A 23,879-nucleotide genomic window follows, 5' to 3' on the forward strand; every position below is an offset into this window, starting at 1 on the left:
TTGTCCTGGTTATTCTTTTTTTTTTTTTTTTTTTTGTAATTGAAAATTATTTAACCTTTCAATAAAAATAGAATTTTGAAAAAGGCTTCTCCCCTGTGTGACTTCTCTGATGTTTATTAAGAGTTGCTTTCCGTGTAAAATATTTCCCACATTCTGAACATGAAAAAGGCTTCTCCTCTGTATGAGTTCTCTGGTGTATAACAAGACCGTATTTCTGTTTAAAATGTTTACCACATTCTGAACATGAAAAAGGCTTCTCCCCTGTGTGACTTCTCTGATGTTTATTAAGAGTTGCTTTCCGTGTAAAATATTTCCCACATTCTGAACATGAAAAAGGCTTCTCCTCTGTATGAGTTATCTGGTGTATAACAAGACCGTATTTCTGTTTAAAAGGTTTACCACATTCTGAACATGAAAAAGGCTTCTCCCCTGTGTGAGTTCTGTGGTGTTTAACAAGATTGCATTTCTGTTCAAAATGTTTACCACATTCTGAACATGAAAAAGGCTTCACCCCTGTGTGAGTTCTGTGGTGTTTAACAAGACTTGATTTCTGGTTAAAACGTTTCCCACATTCTGAACATGAAAAAGGCTTCTCCCCTGTGTGACTTCTCTGGTGCCTAACAAAGTTTGATTTGTGGTTAAAACATTTCTCACATTCTGAACATGAAAAAGGCTTCTTCCCAGTGTGAATTCTCTGGTGAATAACTAAATCTGATTTTTGGTAAAAACATTTCTCACATTCTGAACATGAAAATGGCTTCTCCCCTGTGTGAATTCTCTGGTGACTAACTAAATATGATTTCTGGTAAAAACATTTCTCACATTCTGAACATGAAAATGGCTTCTCCCCTGTGTGAGTTTTCTGGTGCTTAACAACATTGGATTTTTTTGTAAAACATTTCCCACATTCTGAACATGAAAAAGGCTTCTCCCCTGTGTGAGTTCCCTGGTGTCTAACAAGATCTGATTTCTTGTTAAAATATTTCCCACACTTGGAACAAGAAAATCTATTCTCGGCTGTATGAATTTTTTGATGTTTAGGAAAAGATTTTTCGAGAGGAAAACTATTTCCATATTCTAAAAATGTCTTCTTTGCTTTAGGAGCAGTTTGTTTTTTAATGCTTAATTTGTGACTATGATTTTCCTTAGTAGTCGGTAATGAATCAGAAGGCAGGACCTGTTTCAAAGGATCAGGTGACAGATCTTTGCTGTGAAGGGATGATGGTATATCTGGAGTAATGGCATTCACTTTAATTGTATCCTGTGGGATCTCAAGATCTTCTGATTTAAAAATTGAAGATGTCAGCTGTCCCTCTGATCTCCAGGTACAGTCATCTGCTAAGATAAAAATCTTGAATTTTATATTCTTTTAAATTTCTACTTAAGCTGTCTATAATAATGGCAAGTTATGTAAATATATTGAATTAATTATTCACCAAGACACTGACATTTCACAATCTAATAGAAAACCTCATAGGATGAACCAGTAGAGCGTGGTGTTCAACTGTTTGTTCATTCTGTCTCCCAAATATGGAATAAAAAGCCACCAAGTTATGTAGGCAACAATAATACCAATAAAAACTTCTACTCATCTCACAAACAACAAGCCCCACTCAGGTCCATCGTCTGTAAATGGAAAAAAATCACAGTTACCGGTAACAGGATTGATAGCACCACCTGAGAGACGGTATCCGCCCACCAAGGACAGGAAATCTGCTGAATAAAAAAGGCGGTACCTCTCCTCAGCATCAGTTTTGTTTTAGAGCATGAGAGGACCTCCAGACAGTATGTTAGTACACACCTACCACCAATAAAACATTTCTCACTATACACCCATATATAGAGAACACCATAAGTGATCAAAAAAGGACGGGGCATATAAGGGTGCTGTCATGGGCTCTGTAAAATCCCATTACCGGTAGGTAACTATGATTTTTTTCCCCCTTCTCCTATGACAGCACCACCTGAGAGATTTATATAGAACAGACACCTTAGGGATGGATCACCGCTTGCAACACCTTTCTCCCAAAGGATAGATCAGCAGATGAAGAAAGATCAAGCCGGTAATGGTTATAGAAGGTAGAAGGAGATTACCATGTTGCTGCCTTACATATATGTTATCAATGGACACTTCCGCCTTCTCAGCCCAGGAGGCTGCACCAGCTCTGTGGAATGGCCCTTCAGGTTCTCTGAAACTGACACATCACTAGGGGAATATGCTAAGCTAACGGCGTCCCTGATCCATCTAGCTATAGTTCCCCTTGTAACTTTAAGTCCCTTACTAGCTTCCTGGAAGGAGACAAATAAGGCATCACTTCTCCTCCAAGGCCTTGTTACCTCCAAATACTGAACCAAAACCAATCTAACATTTAGAGTTTGAAGCCTCTGTTCCTTTAAATCTTTGGGGTTAGGATACAATTATTTAATCTGTCCAATTACTTTTGGTCCCTTTAAAAACAGGGTGGCACATGTTAAGCAGCTGAAAGTCCTAAACCCTTCATCCAATTTTAATGTGGATACCCTTAAATGAAAGCTGAAAGTCTGAACTTCAACTGCATCTGAATTGTTTTGTTTAAAATTCATTGTGGTAATGTCTAGAACCAAAATTAGAAAAATGTTGTCTCTGTCCAAATATATATGGACCTGATACGACCAAAGAACTCTCTGTGATAGGTTCTCCCGATCCAGCCACCATGCGATTGAGATGATGGCTGTATTGGAAAGTGTCATCTTCCTGTCCAAGTGTCCCCTGAGTCTAGGGACATAATTCTGTTTTTCTTGTCTTCCGGTAGCAGACAAGTCTATCCCTCTGAGTCCAAGATAAGCCCTAAAAAAAGACGGAACCTTCCGAGGCTCCAGGCTTGACTTCTCAAGATTCAGTATCCATAAAAGATTGATCAGGCTGGCTCTGACTCTTGTCAATGCTCTCTTGATCTGCATACTACCAGGAAGTCGTCAAGGTAAGGGACAACTAGAGTATCTTGTTCTCTCAATGCGCCATTACCTCCAGAATGATCTTCGTAAAGATTCCTGGAGCTATGGAGAGGCCGAAGGGCAGAGCTGTGAACTGAAATTGCCTCACACCATTGATGATATACACAGCTACTCTCAGATACTGCTGGTATCCTGTATGGATTGGGACGTGGTAATAGGCGTCCTTCAAATCGAGGACACTCATATAACAACCCGGGAATAACACCTTTATGGCTGATATTATACAGTACAGACCAAAAGTTTGGACACACCTTCTCATTTAAAGATTTTTCTGTATTTTCATGACTATGAAAATTGTGCATTCACACTGAAGGCATCAAAACTATGAATTAACACATGCGGAATTATATACTTAACAAAAAAGTGTGAAACAACTGAAAATATGTCTTATATTCTAGGTTCTTCAAAGTAGGCACCTTTTGCTTTGATGACTGCTTTACACACTCTTGGCATTCTCTTGATGAGCTTCAAGTGGTAGTCACCGGAAATGGTCTTCCAACAATCTTGAATTAACACATGTGTTAATTCATAGTTTTGATGCCTTCAGTGTGAATGTACAATTTTCATAGTCATGAAAATACAGAAAAATCTTTAAATGAGAAGGTGTGTCCAAACTTTTGGTCTGTACTGTAGATTCTATCTTGAAGGGTCTGTAGATTAGAAAGTTGTTTAGGCCCTTCAAGTTGATTTAGGCCCTTCAAGCCGTCCGGTTTCTTTATCAGAAACAGGGGCGAATAGAATCCTTTCCCCTGCTCGCTTATTAGTCTCTATTAGAACCTTCTTTTCCACTAGGTTTACTATCTCTTGCTCCAGGGCTGTTTGCTCTCCCGGCCTCCTGGGAGACGAAATCCTGAAGGTCTGCAGGGGAATGGATCTGAATTCCAGTCTCAGTCCTGTCTTTATAATCCCTAATATCCAGGCACTGTATGTAATTTTTTCCCAGGTAGGCAGGAAGTGGAACAGTCTTCCTCCTACCTGGGGAGGCCCATCACTTAGGGGTTTTTCTGTTCTCAGAGGAAGGGCCTCCGAACATGAAGCCTCCACTCCTTGTCTTTCTATCTGCCCTGGTCTCTGGAAAGTTTACCTATGCTATACTTCCTTTTACAAAAGGAAGTCTTGTACTGAGGCATCAACACACTGGAAAACCTGTGTTTCTTATCTGCGGCTTTATCCAGTATGTCATCCAGAGCTTTGCCAAAAAGAAACTCCCCTTCACACGGATTGAACACAGTTTCATCTTAGACTGTACATCACCTGACAAGCTCTTGAGCCACAGAGCTCTGCGAGCTGCGTTGGATAAATTCGCTGATCTGGCGGCCAGCCTTACTGAATCTGCCGACGCGTCCGCGAGGAAGGCAGCCGCCCCCTGCATTAGCGGAACACTGGCCAGGATTTTTTCCCTTGGAATGTCCCCTTTAATCTGGTCTTCTAGCTGCTGCAACCAGACCATCATTGACCTGGCTGTGCAAGTGGCTGCGACTGCCGGTTTCAATGCTCCCGCTGGTCACTCCCAGGTTTGTTTTAATAAGGTTTCCGCTTTTTTATCAAGAGGATCCTTGAAAGCTCCTAAATCCTCAAACGGCAGGGTGGATTTTTTTTTTTAGAGAATTTTGACACTGTCACGTCAATTTTTGGGGTTTGATCTCACCTGGTTGATTCTTCTTCCTCAAACGGGTATCTTCTCTTTGAAGGTGATGGTAACTGCCCTCTCCTATCAGGTCTTTTCCATTCCCTGTCGATGAACAATCGTCTCATTGACGGGGAATGTGCGCCTCTTCTTCTGATCCAGACCCCCAAACATGATGTCCTGAACAGTCCTAGAGGTCTTGGTATCGGCTATGCCCATAGTTGTTCTGATGGCTTTACTCAGCTTATCTGTATTTTGCGCTGGAAAACACAGCCTACCTCCTGTATCGCTATCTGAGGAAGATGATGATGATGAGGATAACGAGTAGGTAGGAGAGGAAATAGACTTCCCCTTGCCCTGGAATACTACAGATTCCTCTGAGTCTGATGTATGACGTTTCAGCGTCCTACTCTTTTTACGTGTAGCCAACGTCTTTAGGGAGTCCCTAACCTCCATCTGGATTAAAGATTTTAAATCCATAGCAAAATTAGGTGTTTCCTCTGATATGGTTTCTTGGATACAACTCGAGCAAAGCTTTTTAGTATAAGTGCTGGGAAAATTAACACCGCACAGCGCATACTCCTTGTTATTCCTCTCGGCACTAGACTTTTTGGGTTTTTCCTAGTAGAAAAAATATGGTGAACTTTCACGTAGATCACTCACTACTCTGCCGTTCAGGGTACCGGAGATTGAGGCTGGATCAATTCATATGATTGCTCCTGGCTGGAGGTTGTGGACTCGCAACCTGCCCTGCTCCTCTGGCTGGTCTTGCTGCTGCTTGTCCGACTGCCACTGCTGCGGCCTTGATGATGGAGCTGCTGAGGCTGCTTTGGTGGTTTCTGCTGCTGCTGATCTGGTGATCGCACCCTACTAAAGCTGGAAGCATATTGCTGGAAGCTGCCAGATACAGCCTTGTTCTCCTCTGGTTCAGTCCTCTGTGATCAGCTCCCGGCTTGTGTATTTGTTTCTGCTGGAACCCCGGCCCGTTTACTGGCTACTCTTGTGTCTTCTGATTTTGTATGTTCTCTACTCTCCTGGTTCTGACCCGGCTACCTGACTATTTTTCTTCCCATCTCACACTATAGAACAGCAGGTAACACCGTGGCCCAAGCCTAGGGGTCTCTGTGTAACTCCAGATCCATGTAGAAGGGTTAAAGAATAATGAGCAAAGCAATCCCTGGGATCTGGAAAACAGAGTAGATAGTGCCAAACCTGTTCGTGGTGGCCATCTTTTGAGCTGCCAAGTGACCACGATACATTGTGTCTGCAAACTAATCCACCAAGATCAGCATTCAAACAGCTAAATGGCGCTCCTTCCCTTCTTAACCTGCCATGTGCCCAGACAAAAGTGTACAACCGTATATAGGGTATTGCCAGGTTAAAGAGAAGTTGGAAAATAATTTGTATGGTCCATTCATTTCCTATTATCCTTTGTGAAGAATTCCAAAATTATTCCCGCATAAAGAGACACACATCAGATTTGAAAAAATGGGGCCTGATTAGGAACACAAATGTGTCTGCGGGAAGAGGTTAAATCAGAGTATGTTGAGCACTAACTACTGTAGTCAAAAACTGACTATAGACAAGAACACATCTACTGAAATGATCAAACGCAACAGTCTCCATCAAAAAATGACTAATGGAGTTTGGCCAGAAAGACTGGACCTTGGCTTGTAGGGACCATATGAGAACATTCAGCAGCACAGAAGGGAGAGAAGGTAGATTCATTCAATAAGATATCAGGGATCTAGGAAGCAAACAGCATCATTACCCTCCGCTTTCTCTTACAGGCCCATCATAATATTTTTCTTCAAGTGATTTTCTAACTTGTCAGCACATTCTACGTACGCTGTCATTTGGCTTTGTAGTTAATAATAATAATCTTTTTATTTATTTATTTTTTGTAGTTTACAGATCTGGGCAGGTAACGGTCAGCGTCTCCTAATTCCAGGGGGTAGGTGGATTGCCGAGGTTGTAAATTCTATAGAAAAGGCCTTTCAATGTCCAAAATGATTTGAACAGTTTTGGGTGGAAGAGAATGTTGTGGTCTAGCGGCAAAATGGTGATCACACGATTGTGATATGGCTGGACAACACCACCGATAAAGCACAGCCGGTGACTGAGAAGAATCTGTGACTTCTCAGCATTTAGTGGTTACTACTCACCTGAGTAGTCATATGTAGGAATCTCCTCTTTACTCCACTCATCACCCCTCACATATGTCTCTGTAGTATTAATATGGGTCAGATCTTCACCCTGAAACAAATATTGTAAAAGTCACAGACAGATGGAGAAGTCACATCTATGATCAGCTCTAATCCGGCCATCTCCACCGTTCTCATTACAATAGTCTATAATATAATGCTGCAAGCATCCCTCTGTCTGAATCCTTTATAGACTGCGCATGCTCCAGACAGAATCACTCATGGAGCCGTTACAGGTAAGAGGAGTGTATGGCGCCGGAGATCGCGGTATGCGTAGGCACTGAACGCATACCGCAATCTCAGGCGCCATACTTACATACTTACCTGACCGGGAGGAGCGTTGCCGCGGTGCCTCTCTTTGCCGGAGACCGGGGCAGGAGTGAGGTGTCGGATAGGCGCATGCGCATATCGCTATCCGGCGCCATTGTACTGAAGACACATTTGCAGTGTGTCTTCAGCAAAATGGCGCCGGACAGCGTGGTGCTCCGGCGCCGCACTCCTCCCTCGACCTCCGGCAGAACAGGACACCGCAGCGCTGTAGCACAGAGAAGAAAGGTGAGTGTAACTGTTTATTTTTTTGTATGTGTGTACAGTGTGAAAGGGATGCGGGGGCCACACATACCAGGATTGGGGGGCCACACATACCAGGATTGGGGGCGAGGGGGCCACGCATACCAGGATTGTGGGGTGAGGGGATCATGCATACCAGGATGAGGGGTACCACACAACAGGATTGGGGGGTGAGGGGACCATGCATACTAGGATTGGGGGGTCAGGGGACCATGCATACCAGGATTGGAGGGGTGTGGGAACCATGCATACCCAGGATTGGGGGGTGTGGGAACCATGCATACCCAGGATTGGGGGGTGAGGGGACCATGCATACCAGAATAGGGATGTAAGGGGTACCATACATACCAGAATAGGAATGCGGGGTACCATACATACCAGGATAGGGATGAGGGGTACCATGTATTCCAGGATTGGGGATGAGGGGTACCATGTATACCAGGATTGGGGATGAGGGGTACCATGTATACCAGGATTGGGGTCGAGGGGCCCATGCATACCAGGATAGGGATGAGGAGTGCCATGCATACCAGGATGGGGATGAGGGGTGCCATGCATACCAGGATGTGGGTGAGGGGCCCATACATACCAGGATGAGGGATAATATACATACCAGGATAGGGATGAGGGATGTGATACCACACATACCAGGATTGGGGATGAGGGGTGCCACGCATACCAGGATTGGGGATGAGGGGTGCCACGCATACCAGGATTGGGGATGAGGGGTGCCATGCATACCAGGATTGGGGATGAGGGGTGCCATGCATACCAGGATTGGGGGTGAGGGGTGCCATGCATACCAGGATTGGGGGTGAGGGGTGCCATGCATACCAGGATAGGATGGTGGGGACAGGAGGGGGGCAGCACATACCAGCATGGGAGACCATATACCAATAAAAATGCTCGCCACCCGGGCGTAGAATGGGTTCAATAGCTAGTATAAAACATATAATACTGGTGGATAAAACAAGACTGAGCACAAGACCTTCACAGCTGTCTACACATCATAGGGGAGATCTCATGACACCTTCTCTCCATCTACCTGAGGATCCTGAGGAACATTGGGATCTTCTTGTTTACAGTCCTGTGGAAGAAGAGAACGGGGACATCTCTCTGGTGTTGTCCTCTTACTGGATAGATCTGGAGGAAACACATACAGAGACTGAATTCATTCTTTACATACAGATAATTATAGGCCGTGAGTATAGAGTCCTGTCTACTACCTGGTGATGTGAGAGGCTGGGGAACCTCCATCATGACGTCTTTGTACAGATCTTTGTGTCCTTCTAAATACGCCCACTCCTCCATGGAAAAATAGACAGCGACATCCTGACATCTTATAGGAACCTGACACATACAATGATACCGTCATCCCCCCGATCCCTTCATAGCGTTACTGTATAATGTCTCAGCATTCCCAGCAGTGTCACCTCTCCAGACAGAAGCTCAATCATCTTGTAGGTAAGTTCTATGATCTTCTGGTCATTGATGTCCTCATGTATCAGGGGGTGAGGTGGAGGCCCTGTGATTGGGCTCAGGGGTCTTTCCCATTGCTCAGACACAGAGGCCTGACGGCGCTCTCTAGAGGTCTTCTTCACTACTGTATAATCCTGGTTATGGAGAGACACATTAATAAATCTCACTACAGACATTTCCAGAGTCCTCACCTCTCCAGTTCTGTCCATCTGTTATTCCCATAGATAAGAATGATGTAATGTGACATCATCAGAATCTCTCACCTCTCCAGTAAGCCGGAAGAGGATCTCTAGGGAATGGTGTAATATCCGCTCTGCCATCTTGTCTCTGTCCATATCCATCTTTGATGGGTCAATAAGAATAACTCTCTTATATAGAAAATCTTCACTGAGAGGATCCGATATTGTAGGTACCTGAATGAGAAGATGATGTAACATCATAAAAATCCTGTGTAATAATACAATTATTGGAGATAATAAAGGGAAATGTGGTGGGCCACTGGGGAGGCGCCAGATGTTGCAGAAGGGCCAGCTGGGGTATGTAGTCTCAAAGGCAACAGGTAATGATGTCACAGTAGTTGAAGTGGGTCGCTGGACCCCTAAACACTTCCCTAGTGTCCATAACAATTGTCAAAAGCAGGAGGTGGCACTTGTGGATGGTATAGGACCTCCAGGGGGCACTCCTGTAGTTGTGGTGTCTGGGTGCAAGTTTGGAGTGCCCGTGATGTTTGTGCAATCACAAGCAGCCAGACACAGAGGTGAACTTGCAAACATAACAATTTTACTGAAGGAGGTAACGGGGTACAGTCTCTCAAAGGCAACGTTTACAGTACTTTGTGCATATGAAAGTAATGGTTCTCTCCTCATGAGACAAGCGAGGTTATGGCCTCTCAGGGCGGCTGGAGCAGAGTTCTCTTCACTTGCTGGTAGAGGAAATGCTATGCGCAGTCCAAGAAATATTACACTGATGGAGGGACCTTCACAGATTGGCTCTCCGTGGAAACACACTAAAGTGTGGGTGTGCTCACAGTTTTTAGCCCACCGTTCCCTTTTGCAGGGGGTAGGTTTAAAAAAGTCGATGGTGTGGCAGCCATGTGGATCTCGTCCCGGCTAGAAGCAAACAGGATAACCAGCGTGCAGGAGAGCACACGAACAGCGTTATCTCTCCTGACTGGAAGAGGCTTGTCTTTCTGTGAAGGAGATTATGTGGAGAAAAATGTCCCCCCAGCGTGGACTGGCATGGAAACTCTTCTGTGAGAAATAGTGTCTGTCTCCTGTATCTTCATTAGACAGCTTGGCACTGAACGCATACCGCGATCTCCAGCGCCATACTTACCTCACCGGGAGGAGCGTTGCCGCAGCGCCTCTCTTCGCCGGAGACCGGGGCAGGAGTGAGGCGTCGGATCGGCGCATGCGCATAGCGCTATCCGGCGCCATTTTACTGAAGACACATTTGCAGTGTGTCTTCAGCAAAATGGCGCCGGACAGCACGGTTCTCCGGCACCGCACTCCTCCCCCGGCTTCCAGCAGAACAGGACGCAGCAGCGCTGTAGCACAGAGAGGAAAGGTGAGTGTAACGGTTTATTTTTTTTTATGTGTGTACAGTGAGAAAGGGATGACGGGGCAACACATACCAGGATTGGGGGGTGAGGGGGCCACGCATACCAGGATTGTGGGGTGAGGGGATCATGCATACCAGGATTGGGGCGGTGAGGGGACCATGCATACCAGGATTGGGGGGTGAGGGGTACCACACATACCAGGATTGGGGGGTGAGGGGACCATGCATACCAGGATTGGAGGGGTGAGGGGACCATGCATACCAGGATTGGAGGGGTGAGGGGACCATGCATACCAGGATTGGAGGGGTGAGGGGACCATGCATACCAGGATTGGGGGATGAGGGGAACATGCATACCAGGATTGGGGGATGAGGGGAACATGCATACCAGGATAGGAATGCGGGGTACCATACATACCAGAATAGGGATGTGAGGTACCATACATACCAGGATAGGAATGCGGGGTACCATACATACCAGGATGAGGGGAACCATACATGCCAGGATAGGGATGAGGGGTACCATGTATGCCAGGATAGGGATGAGGGGTACCATGTATACCAGGATTGGGGATGAGGGGCCCATGCATACCAGGATTGGGGATGAGGGGCCCATGCATACCAGGATTGGGGATGAGGGGCCCATGCATACCAGGATTGGGGATGAGGGGCCCATGCATACCAGGATAGGGATGAGGAGTGCCATGCATACCAGAATAGGGATGAGGATGAGGGGTGCCATGCATACCAGGATGTGGGTGAAGGGCCCATACATACCAAGATGAGGGATAGCATACATACCAGGATAGGGATGAGGGATGGGGTACCACACATACCAGGATTGGGGATGAGGGGTGCCACGCATACCAGGATTGGGGATGACGGGTGCCACGCATACCAGGATTGGGGATGACGGGTGCCACGCATACCAGGATTGGGGATGACGGGTGAAATGCATACCAGGATAGGATGGTGGGGACAGGATAGGGGCAGCACAAATACCAGGAGGGGGGGCAACACATACCAACATGGGAGACCATATACCAATAAAAATGCTCACCATCTGGGCGTAGAATGGGTTCAATAGCTAGTATAAAACATATAATATTGGTGGATAAAACAAGACTGAGCACAAGACCTTCACAGCCGTCTACACATCATAGGGGAGATCTCATGATACCTTCTCTCCATCTACCTGATGATCCTGAGGAACATAGGGATCTTCTTGTTTACAGTCCTGTGGAAGAAGAGAATGGGGACATCTCTCTGGTGTTGTCCTCTTACTGGATAGATCTGTAGGAAACACATAAGGGACTGGATTCATTCTTTACATACAGATACTTATAGGCCGTGTGTATTTTGTCCTGTTTATTACCTGGTGATGTGAGGGTCTGGGGAACCTCCATCATGACGTCCTTGTACAGATCTTTGTGTCCTTCTAAATACTCCCACTCCTCCATGGAGAAATAGACGGCGACATTCTGACACCTTACAGGAACCTGACACATACAATGATACCGTCATCCCCCAATCCCTTCACAGCGTTACTGTATAATGTCCCAGCATTCCCAGCAGTGTCACCTCTCCAGTCAGCAGCTCAATCATCTTGTAGGTGAGTTCTAGGATCTTCTGGTCATTGATGTTCTCATGTATCAGGGGGTGAGGGGGAGGTCCTGTGATTGGGCTCAGGGGTCTTCCCCATCCCTCAGACACAGGGTCCTGACAGCGCTCACTAGAGGTCTTCTTCACTACTGTGTAATCCTGGTTATGGAGAGACACATTAATAAATCTCATTACAGACATTTCCAGAGTCCTCACCTCTCCAGTTCTGTCCATCTTTTATTCCCATAGATAAGAATGATGTAATGTGACGTCATCAGAATCTCTCACCTCTCCAGTAAGCCGGAAGAGGATCTCTAGGGTGAGGTGTAATATCCTCTCCGCCATCTTGTCTCTGTCCATATCCATCTTTGATTGGTAAATAAAGAAAATTCTCTTATATAGAAGATCTTCACTGAGAGGATCCGATATTGTAGAGACCTGAATGAGAAGATGATGAGCCATTGTAACATCATAAAAATCCAATACAATTACTGGAGATAATAAGGGGAAATGTGGTGGGCCACTGGGGAGGCCCCAGATGTTGCAGAAGGGCCAGCTGGGGTATGTAGTCTCAAAGGCAGCAGATAATCATGTCACAGTAGTTGAAGTGGGTCTCTGGACCCCTAAACACTTCCTTAGTGTCCACAACAATTGTCGGAAGGTGGCACTTGTGGATAGTATAGGACCCCCAGGGGGCACGCCTGTAGTTGTGGTGTCTGGGTGCAAGTTTGGAGTCCCCGTGAAGTTTGTGCAATCACAAGCAGCCAGACACGCAGGTGAACTTGTAAACATGACAATTTTACTGAAGGAGGTAACGGGGTACAGTCTCTCAAAGGCAAAGTTTACAGTATTTTGTGCATATGAAAGTAATGTTTCTCTCCTCATGAGACAAGCGAGGTTATGGCCTCTCAGGGCGGCTGGAGCAGAGTTCTCTTCACTTGCTGGTAGAGGAAATGCTATGCGCAGTCCAAGAAATATTACACTGATGGAGGGACCTTCACAGATTGGCTCTCCATGGAAACCCACTAAAGTCTGGGTGTGTCACAGTTTTTAGCCCACCATTGCCTTTCGCAGGGGGTAGTCGATGGTGTGGCAGCCACGTGGATCTGGCCCCGGCTAGAAGCAAACAGGATAACCAGCGTGCAGGAGAGCACACGAACAGCGTTATCTCTCCTGACCGGAAGACGCTTGTCTTTCTGTGAAGGAGATTATGTGGAGAAAAATGTCCCCCCAGCGTGGACTGGCATGGAAACTCTTCTGTGAGAAATAGTGTCTGTCTCCTGTATCTTCATTAGGCAGCTTGAACCCCCCACTACTGATTTGTACCAGTGCTCAGTCAGTGTGCGAGCCCTGAGCTGGGAGACTCCTCAGGGCAGCTTATTGTGAGGAGAATAATCACTTACCTTTCATATACACACACACATTGGCCAGTAGATGGCAGGAAAGTCCAATTTACAATGCAATGTATTATATCTCCTAACTCACAGTGCCCACACTGGAACAAGTCTACTATCACACTACAACTGTCTCATTTAGCAGCAGTAGAACGGGTACCGCGATGCCACAGAAACATATGAGGAGATATATTATTTTATAGTACCATATTTTTCGGACTATAAGATGCACCTAGGTTTTAGAGGAAGAAAATATAAAAAAAAATTTAAGCAAAAAATGTGTTGACATTGCTGACACTGGTATAGGGGTAATGTCCCCCAATTCTAACAATATCCCCCATCTTGGTTTATATGCCCCCCTTCCTTTTATACGTGACCCCCATCCCCATCCTGGTATGCCTGGCATCCCTCCATCCTGGTATGCATGGCACCCCTCCATCCTGGTATGCATGGCACCCCTCCATCCCTATCCTGGCATGCATGGCACCCCCCATCCCTATCCTGGTATGCATGGCACCCCCCATCCCTATCCTGGCCTGCATGGCACCCTCCCATCCCTATCCTGGTATGCATGGCACCCCCTCATCCCTGTCCTGGCATGCATGGCACCGCCAATCCCTGTCCGGGCATGCATGGCACCCCCCATCCCTGTCCTGGCATGCATGGCACCCCCCATCCCTGTCCTGGCATGCATGGCACCCCCCATCCCTATCCTGGTATGCATGGCACCCCCCTCATCCCTATCCTGGTATGCATGGCACCCCCCTCATCCCTGTCCTGGTATGCATGGCACCCCCCTCATCCCTGTCCTGGTATGTATGGCACCCCCCTCATCCCTATCCTGGTATGCATGGCACCCCCCTCATCCCTATCCTGGTATGCATGGCACCCCCCTCATCCCTGTCCTGGTATGCATGGCACCCCCCTCATCCCTGTCCTGGTATGCATGGCACCCCCCCATCCCTGTCTTGGTATGCATGGCACCCCCCTCATCCCTGTCCTGATATGCATGGCACCCCCTCATCCCTGTCCTGATATGCATGGCACCCCCCTCATCCCTGTCCTGGTATGCATGGCACCCCTCATCCCTGTCCTGGTATGCATGGCACCCCTCATCCCAGTCCTGATATGCATGGCACCCCTCATGCCTGTCCTGATATGCATGGCACCCCTCATCCCTGTCCTGATATGCATGGCACCCATCATTCCTTTCCTGCCATACATTGCACCCCTCATCCTTATCCTGGAATGTATAGTCCCTCATCCTTATCCTGGAATGTATAGCCCCTCATCCCTATCCTGGTATGTATGGCCCCCTCATCCTTATCCTGGTATGTATGGCCCCCTCATCCTTATCCTGGTATGTATGGCTCCCTCATCCTTATCCTGGTATGTATGGCCCCCTCATCCTTATCCTGGTATTTATGGTCCCCCTCATCCCCATCATGCTGCACATAAAAAAATAAAAATAAACACTCCTACTCACCTTTCTTCTCTCCTCCAGCGCTGCGTCCTGTCTGCCTCACTGATCTTGCCATGTGAGCCACGCCTGGCGTCACTACCATGCACGGCTCACAAGGAGAGATCAGCTTCTGGAAGTCACAGTGACTTCATGCTGCTTAATAGCCGGCACACAGCTGCAGAATGGCTCCTGCTGGGAGATCGCGTGTGCAAGCTATTAAAGGGCATGAATATTCACCCCCTCTCCACGACCATGAGCATAGAGAGAGGTTAAATATTCATTCACGCTCCCATGGGCGTGGGGAGCACTGAATATTAATTTTCTTTAGCAGCGGGGACAGTGTAGGCTGCTGCCTCCTGTGCCCCACTCCTCCGCCGCTAATGCCCCCCCCCACACATCATATATATACCCCCTCATCCCTCAACATTCGGACTATAAGACGCATCTCCTATTTTCCTCCAAAACTTTGGAGGAAAAAAGTGCGTCTTAAAGTCCGAAAAATACGGTATTTAGTTTTGTTCTTTACATCTAGTAATAAAACATATATATTTTAGGCCACAGACAACAAGCAGTTTCTTCCTTGGAGTCTGCAACTGAACACGTTTCTCAAAGACTCATCTTCCATAAAGCTAATTCTCGTCTCATTTACCGACACTGGAATGGACATTATCAATACTGCAGGAGATATTCATTACACGTGACATGAGGAATAACTGCTTCATCATGAGGAAGACATCTTCATCTTCTACTACGGCTCTAGAAACATATTTGGCCAGAGTCCGTCACTGACTACATCTCCACCGGCCGTTTATATGAATGTTTCCGGTCTTCCCTGCACTGTAATCTTCTATCACATTATATCTCACGTCTGATTCACACACAGAAGTTTGAGGCTTTGACACATGGTAAAGTTTTTAATATTAGACAGAGTAGGACTATCCCGAATAGGTTCACCTTGCCATGGTAGCTTTCATGTTATTTTTGATCAAAAACAGTGTTACTAAGAACCCCATTTTATTTAAATGCACTTTTGCTTTTTATTTATTTACAGAAGGGTTTATGATCATTTTTCTTCTTGTAGTTTTTTTCTGATTAATGGCCATAGTAAACATGCATTTATGTGCTGCATGGATACCAATTTAAACCAAGCTCAAATTCTTGTTTTTCTCATGGGCACAATAGTGGCCGGGTGGGCTGCCGCTATGGATAATACGCCTCTAACTATCCAACTATGATGTAGTAAAAATCTCATAGGTTCTGGATTTATTAGTATCTGCACCAACAATGGGGCTAAGTGAGTATTTATTAATCAGCACTGGGGTAGTCGGTGGAGTGGATGAAACCATATTGTGGGTGTAGGGGGCAGTACTGTGGGAAAACCTCCCTAAAGTAAAATCTTAAACATTTATTAAATATATGCATTAAAAACTGGACTAACAACACATATGTTCTTAAAACTAGCAAAATTACAAGCTGAATGGCTTGTTGTGGATGTATATAAACAGATCTAAACAATGATGCTGCTAAATAATTGACACAGTCACTACCTTACCCTATCCTGTACCTAAACAAAGCTTATACTGCCTAGCCGACGAGGTTGGCACCCTCAACAATGGTGACCCCGCTCACTGGTGACTGTACCTCAGAAGCCCTTGTGATCCCTTGCTGTTTTTGTAAGTTTGCCCACTGACAAAGACATGAACAGTAGAGATGAGCGTTGTTCTACTCGAACTGTTCGCCAATCTCAAATTCGAGCTGTTTTGGGCGGTGTTCGAGCCGTTCGGCGAACACGTACAATTTGAGAAAAATTCGGCTGTTCGAGGTTATGTTCGATAACTGTTCGTGCACCAAAATCATAACTGGATTTTTTCTCAGTAATGATGAAAATTAATGTTAATACGCAGTTTGAGTGTACAGCGGGGTGGGGGGAGGGGCAGGGGATGGATCTCTGCAGGAACAATGAAGATCTCCATTTTTTTTTTCTCTTTCCCGCATTTACAGTGGGGAGGTGCAATCTGTCAGCCTATCAGCAGCGCACACACGGAGCGAAGTGCTTTTTTTCACACAAGCAAGGGCATGTGTCATTGGCAGTGTATGTCACATGTCCTTGCCCTATAAGACCAAGCCATTTTCCCCGTCGCCACCATTTTCTCACTGCTGCAGCTGCGTGTTAGACGGCACCGCTGTTGCTGTGTGCGCTATACCTTGTTAATTTCAAGCCAATTTTCGCACAAATCTACAGATAGCTTGGGAGTAGGGAATAGTTGTGATTGCAGTCCTTTTAAGGACTAGGTTACAGCATTTCCTACGACTTTTATCAGGCAGGTCTGTGCTCTTAAATAGATAGATTGTGGGAGTAAAGACTAATTGTAATTGGAGTCCTTTTCAGGACTAGGTTACATCAGTTCCTATCAGTTTTTGCCAGGCAGGTCTGTGCAAGTTTTTTTCACAGCATTTGGCTGAATCTAGCAAAGCTAATCCTTTTTGGCCTATTGCAGAGTGTGTTAGTCAGTGGAGTAGCCTATCTGTGTTGCAAGATATACCACCTGTGTATAGAATACCAATTTTTTTACTGCACCTAGTGAAGTAAAATCTTTTGGGCATAGCATCATTCTATTAGTCCATCTATACTGACCTCCATCAGGTTGCAAACTGAATATAATTTTATCTGCATCTAGCTCTGAAAAAATATTTGGCCTTCTAGCAGTGTGTGGGACTTGTTCTATTAATCCATCTATACAGACCTCCATCAGGTTGCAAACTGAATATATTTTTTTCTGCATCTACCTCTGAAAAAATATTGGGCTTCTAGCTGTGTGTGGGACTTTCTCTATTAGTCCATCTATACTGACCTCCATCAGGTTGCAAACTGAATATAATTTTATCTGCATCTAGCTCTGAAAAAATATTTGGCCTTCTAGCAGTGTGTGGGACTTTCTCTATTAGTCCATCTATACTGACCTCCATCAGGTTGCAAATTGAATATAATTTTTTTTTGCATCTAGCTCTGAAAAAATATTGGGCTTCAAGCTGTGTGTGGGACTTGTTGTATTAGTCCATCTATACTGACCTCCATCAGGTTGCAAACTGCATATATTTTTTTCTGCATCTACCTCTGAAAAAATATTGGGCTTCTAGCTGTGTGTGGGACTTGTTGTATTAGTCCATCTATACTGACCTCCATCAGGTTGCAAACTGAATATAATTTTATCTGCATCTAGCTCTGAAAAAATATTTGGCCTTCTAGCAGTGTGTGGGACTTTCTCTATTAGTCCATCTATACTGACCTCCATCAGGTTGCAAATTGAATATAATTTTTTTCTGCATCTAACCCAGCCAATAGTTTTGGCCTAATACCACAGTTTGGCCACTCAGCTCTGCTCGGTTCCCATCCATTGTTTTTTTGTGCAAACAACTCCAGAGTTGTTAATTAGTTAACCACCAAAATGAGTGGAAAAAGGCCTGCTGCTGGTGGAAAGCGGAATAGGCGTGTTGGGAAGGGGAAAAAAGGTTGTGTCCGTGGGGTAGGTGTTAAAGCAACAGTAACATCTGCAGAAGAAAGACCATCTTCCAGCCAAACTAAAATGTCTACTTCTTTTAGCGGACAATGTGATAAGATCCCTTTCTTACGGCCACGCCAATCGCTACAAATTCCAGATGAGGCACAAAAACAGCAGGTGCTTCAACGGATATCAAGTGCTCCTTTAAGTGGGCTCTCCTCCACATCAACTTCAAAATCACAAATACTCCAGTCCTCAAAGGTGTCACCCAAATCGCACTTGCTTCCTCACAGCTCCCAAATCTCCAGCTGCCCGTCTGAGTATGAGGTAGAACAGATGGTTGAGTCTGCAGAGCTGTTTACTCATACTATAGCCTGGGAATCAGAGGTCGACTCCAGCGCTTCTGTGAATCCAGACGAGGAAATGATCTGCACTGATGCCCAGAATCTTTATGAGTCGGATCCAGGACCAGACGCAGAAGGTTCTGACCATAATGTAGACCCTCATTCCCAAACTGTAACTCCTGTTGGTGGAGACAATGAGGAAGACGATGATAAGACTCAAATACCTGATTGGAGCGACAACTTTAGTTTTTTGTCAGGGCAGGAACAGGTTGGCTCTGAGGACGACAGGTGTGATAACGCACAGGGTGATGATGATGAGGTTGGAGATCCCACTTACTGTCAACCCACAGTCAGCCAAGAGATGAGGTCAGCAGAGGAGGTGGAGGAAGATGCTAGTGACGACGAGGTCAGGTTGCGCCTTCCTGGACAGAGACGTAGTACTGGAAGCACGTCAACAACTGCATCCTCAAACTCAACTCTGCCTCTCACCACAAGTCGTGGTGGCTCTTCAGGTCGCATGGGTGCTAAGCCTTGCATAGCCTGGGCATTTTTTCAGATCGATAAAGATGACCCAACTCGTGTTATCTGTAACATTTGTCAGCAAAAGCTAAGTAGAGGCCAAAAAATACATAGTTTGAGTACTTCATGCATGAACCGGCACATGGACATGAAGCATAAGTTGCAGTGGGAAGCTCAGTGTGCTACAATGCGGCCTAGCCGGCCGGGCCAACCACTGTCTGCCATATGTTGTGCATCCGCGGCCTCTTCATCCTCTGTGACTGGGGGGACAGCAGTCACACCTGTTTTGGGGCGCAGACCTGCCACCTCTTTACCCGCAACAGCCAGCGTGATTGGCAGGTCATCATTTTCTTTGGAGGTGGTAACACCAGCTGGTGTTGAGCGCTGTCCGACATCGATAGCACCACCTTTGGATCAAGGCAACCTAACATGTCCGCCTGCATCTTCCTCACAGACCGGAGGTTTGCCGGGGACACCCTTATCAACCCCGTCTAAGCACAATAGCCAGCCCTCGGTCCCTCAGATGTGGACAAGTAAAAGACCATTTCCTCCTAGCCATGAGAAAGCTAAGAGGTTGAATTTCACCATCTGCAAGTTCTTGGCTACAGAAATGCTGCCTTTCCGCCTGGTGGACACAGAGGATTTTCGAGATCTTATGTCCGTCGCAGTGCCCCAGTACCAGATGCCCAGTCGGCACTACTTCTCAAAGAAAGGTGTGCCTGCGCTCCACCAGCATGTCGCACACAACATCACCGCTTCTTTGAGAAACTCTGTGTGTGACAGGGTGCATTTCACCACAGACACTTGGACGAGTAGGCATGGACAGGGGCGTTACATGTCGCTGACTGGGCACTGGGTAACTATGGTGACAGCAGGACAAGGGGCTGCTGTCCAAGTCTTGCCGTCCCCACGAGTTGTGCGTCAATCCTCTTTATGTCAAAGTTCCTCCACTGCTTCTGCCTCCTCAACCTCCTCTCGGTCTTCCACCTGCACCCAAAGCCTGTCTGGTCATGCCACAAGCTTTCTAACTGCGCAGAAGGGATCCTGCACACCTCCTTACTATGCTGGCAGTAGGGCTCAACGTCATCAGGCGGTTTTTACATTGAAATGTCTGGGAAATGTGAGTCACACAGCTGAGGAGTTGTGGTCAGCTCTGGAGAACCAATTTCATGAATGGTTGTCTCCACTGGACCTGAAACCAGGGAAGGCCGTGTGCGACAATGCTGCAAACCTGGGTGCGGCCCTTCGCTGGGGCAATGTCACACACGTGCCTTGTATGGCTCACGTGTTGAACCTGGTTGTCCAGCAATTTTTAGCCCACTATCCCAGACTAGATGGCCTTCTGCAGAGGGCACGGTCGCTGTGTGCTCACTTCCGCCGTTCGCATCCCGCAGCTCAGCGACTTACATCTCTACAGAAGTCGTTGGGCCTGCCACTTCACCGGCTAAAATGCGATGTGCCTACCCGGTGGAATTCAACTCTGCACATGTTGCAGCGACTGTGGCAGCACCGACAAGCCCTGGTGCAATACGTTCTGACGTATAGCCTGGGCCAACGAGATCCAGAGGTGGGGCAAATCACGCTGGAGGAGTGGTCTCAGATCAGGGACCTATGCACCCTTCTGCACAGTTTTGAAATGGCGACGAAGATGTTTAGTGCTGACGATGCCATTATCAGCATGACTATTCCGGTGATTTACATGTTGGAGCACATGTTAAACAGAATTCGGAGTCAGGTGGTGGCACAAGAGGAGGTGGAGGAAGTAGAGGAGGAGGAGTTGTATGCGGAAGGGCTAACATCTGCAAGGTCCAGAAGGTCGGCAGCACCAAGGCGGCAGGCATGTGAGGGTGGGGGAGATGGTTTTACCAGGGCGCATGGTAGCAGCCAAACTAGTGAGGAAGGTGCAGGAGCCCAGGAAGAAGTGGAGGACGAACTGATGGAAGACTCATCAGATGAGGGAGACCTTGATCACATTTCTGTTGTGCGAGGTTGGGGGGAGAGGACAGAGGAAGGAAGCATGATTGTTACCTCGCCACCAACACAACAGGGACTTGGTGCTCCTGGATGCGCAACACACATGAGTGCCTTCTTGCTGCACTACCTGCAACATGACCCTCGAATTGTGAGAATTAGAAATAATCCTGACTACTGGGTTGCCACACTGTTAGATCCCCGGTACAAAAGTAAATTTGCAGAAATTATTCCTGCCATAGAAAGGGATGCACGCATGCAGGAGTATCAGCAGAGACTGTTGCAGAATCTTACATGTGCTTTTCCACAAAATACCAGTGGTGCACGTAGTGAATCTCACAGTTCCAACTTGCCAACCGTGGGACCGTCAAGTGTTCAGCACTCAAACCGTAACAGAACCACAGTATCTGCTGGTAACATCAATTTTGTGGAATCATTTCACCACTTTTTTAGCCCATCCTTTGCAAGGCCACAGGAGACAAGAAGTCTGACACATAGTCAACGCCTAGAGACGATGGTACAGGAGTATCTCCAAGTAAACATTGAAGCCACGACTGTGTCACTGGACCCTTGCTCTTTTTGGGCTTCCAATCTGGATAAATGGCCGGAGCTAGCCACTTACGCCTTGGAGATCTTGTCATGCCCCGCAGCCAGCGTTCTGTCTGAACGTGTGTTCAGCGCTGCTGGTGGTGTGCTGACAGATAAGCGCACGCGGCTCTCCACTGATAATGTAGACAGACTCACGTTCATAAAGATGAACAAATCATGGATCCGAAACGACTTTTCTACCCCTGTGTCATCCTGGGGAGAGTAAAAGCTTGATGATTGGTTAAAATCACCCTACCAACCGTTTTAAGCTTTCAAATTACTAATCATGTTTATCTGTATCTTGGCTGGAAAATAATTTGGGCTTTGTAGCAGTGTGCAGCACTGATCCTATTAGGCCATCTATACTAAAGCTTCACCAGATTTAAAATTAAAAATAATTTTTAGCTGCATCTAGCCCGGAAAATAATTTTGGGGCTCCGAGATGCGCAAGACACATAAGTGCCTTCTTGCTGCACTACCTGCAGCATGACCCTCATATTGTCAGAATTCGAAGTAATCATGACTACTGGGTTGCCACACTCTTAGATCCCCCAAACTTTTCGATCAACATTTTCATTTTAATAAAGACCAAAAAAATGGTCATTTTTGAAATTATAAGCATTAGCAGGTTGTTAGAAACTGAAGTCAAACAGTTTTCAACTCAAAACTTTATTCTAGGTGATGTTACATTTTCACATAGGACCCCTTGTTCGAAAGGAGCTTCTGAACTCTCTCGTCCATTGAATTTGTCAGGTTTTGGATGGTTTCTGCTTCAATTGTTTTGCATGAGGACAGAATACCCTCCCAGAGCTGTTGCTTAGATGTGAACTGCCTCCCGCCATCATAGACACTCCTTTAAATGATGCTCCAAAGGTTCTGAATGGGGTAGAGGTCAGGGGAGCATGGGGGTCACACCATAAGTTTGTCCCCTTTTATGCCCATATCAGCCAGAGATGCAGATGTTTTATGTGCAGCATGAGATGGTGCATTATCATGCAGAAAAATGATCTTGCTGTGAAATACACGGTTCTTCTTCTTGAACCATGGCAGGAAGTGCTGTTTGAGAAAATCCACATACATTATGGAGTTTATCTTTAGCGCCTTCAGGGATCCTAAAGGGGCCGACAATCTCTCTCCCCATGATTCCAGCCCAAAACATTACTCCACCTCCTCCTTGTTGGCGCTGTAGCCGTGTTTGCGTGGGGTGTCCATCAACCAGCCATCCTCCACTCCATCCATCTGGACCATCGAGCGCTACACGGCACTCATCCGTGAACAAAACAGTTTTGAAATCAGTCTTCATGTAATGTTTGGCCCACTGGAGCCGTTTCTGCTTGTGTGAAGTGGATAGAGGAGGTCGACAGGATGGCGTATGCACAGCTGCAAACCTCTGAAGGACCCTGCATCTTGTTGTTCGGGGGACGTTGGAGGCACCAGCAGCTTCAAAAACTTGTCTGCTGCTATGACAAGGCTTTTTTGCCGCTGCTCTTTCAACCTGACGTAATTGCCTGTAGGAAAGAGTCCTCAATTTTCCATTATCAGCACGCACACGTGTGTACTGTGAATCAGCTACATACTTCTTGATTGCCAAGACACTTCATCCTGATCATCGCACAATGTTGATTGTAGTCATGCCTTGACCTAAACACTCCACAATTTGTTGCTTCTCAGCAGCCGACACATCCTTTTTCTTTCCCATTTTGGCAGAAAATGTAGGCTGCTTAATAATGTGAGACAGCCTTCTTAAGTAGTCTTGCCTTTCATTGGACACACCTGCCAAACTAATTAGCACAGGTGTCTGCAATTGCTTACAGTGATATAAAGAGCCCTGACACACATCACCATCAATGAGTTTAACTGACAAACAAACAAATTCTTCCCTTATCACTCCTAAACACTTTTTGCATAATAATTTGGAACACAGTGTACATGTGCTTTTCCACAAAACACCAGTGGTTCACGTAGTGAATCTTACAGTTCTAACTTGCCAACCGTGGTCTGTATGGAGTTGTTCAATAAAGGGCCCAAAATTAAGATAACATAGATGGGAGAGGTCTCTATGAAT

The 23,879-nt window shown here is 46.2% G+C and overlaps 1 protein-coding gene across 1 annotated transcript in view; it reads right to left on the reverse strand.

The window, feature by feature from the left end:
* Positions 1-23,879, reverse strand: part of LOC141182820 (uncharacterized) — a 37,244-nt gene continuing 13,365 nt past the window's right edge. The window contains exons 2-11 of the mRNA XM_073660942.1: positions 12,325-12,474; positions 12,016-12,195; positions 11,810-11,933; positions 11,630-11,727; positions 9,138-9,287; positions 8,829-9,008; positions 8,622-8,745; positions 8,441-8,538; positions 6,787-6,877; positions 1-1,335 (exon numbers count right to left, since the gene is read on the reverse strand). Coding sequence (XP_073517043.1) covers positions 59-1,335; positions 6,787-6,877; positions 8,441-8,538; positions 8,622-8,745; positions 8,829-9,008; positions 9,138-9,287; positions 11,630-11,727; positions 11,810-11,933; positions 12,016-12,195; positions 12,325-12,402 — 2,400 coding nt within the window. The 5' untranslated portion in view covers positions 12,403-12,474 and the 3' untranslated portion in view covers positions 1-58. The remainder of the gene's footprint in view (positions 1,336-6,786; positions 6,878-8,440; positions 8,539-8,621; positions 8,746-8,828; positions 9,009-9,137; positions 9,288-11,629; positions 11,728-11,809; positions 11,934-12,015; positions 12,196-12,324; positions 12,475-23,879) is intronic.

Source organism: Phyllobates terribilis, unplaced genomic scaffold (genome assembly GCF_046119375.1).
Source record: "Phyllobates terribilis strain yellow unplaced genomic scaffold, ASM4611937v1 Scaffold_36__1_contigs__length_13169755, whole genome shotgun sequence".
In the NCBI taxonomy this organism is placed as follows: Eukaryota; Metazoa; Chordata; class Amphibia; order Anura; family Dendrobatidae; genus Phyllobates; species Phyllobates terribilis.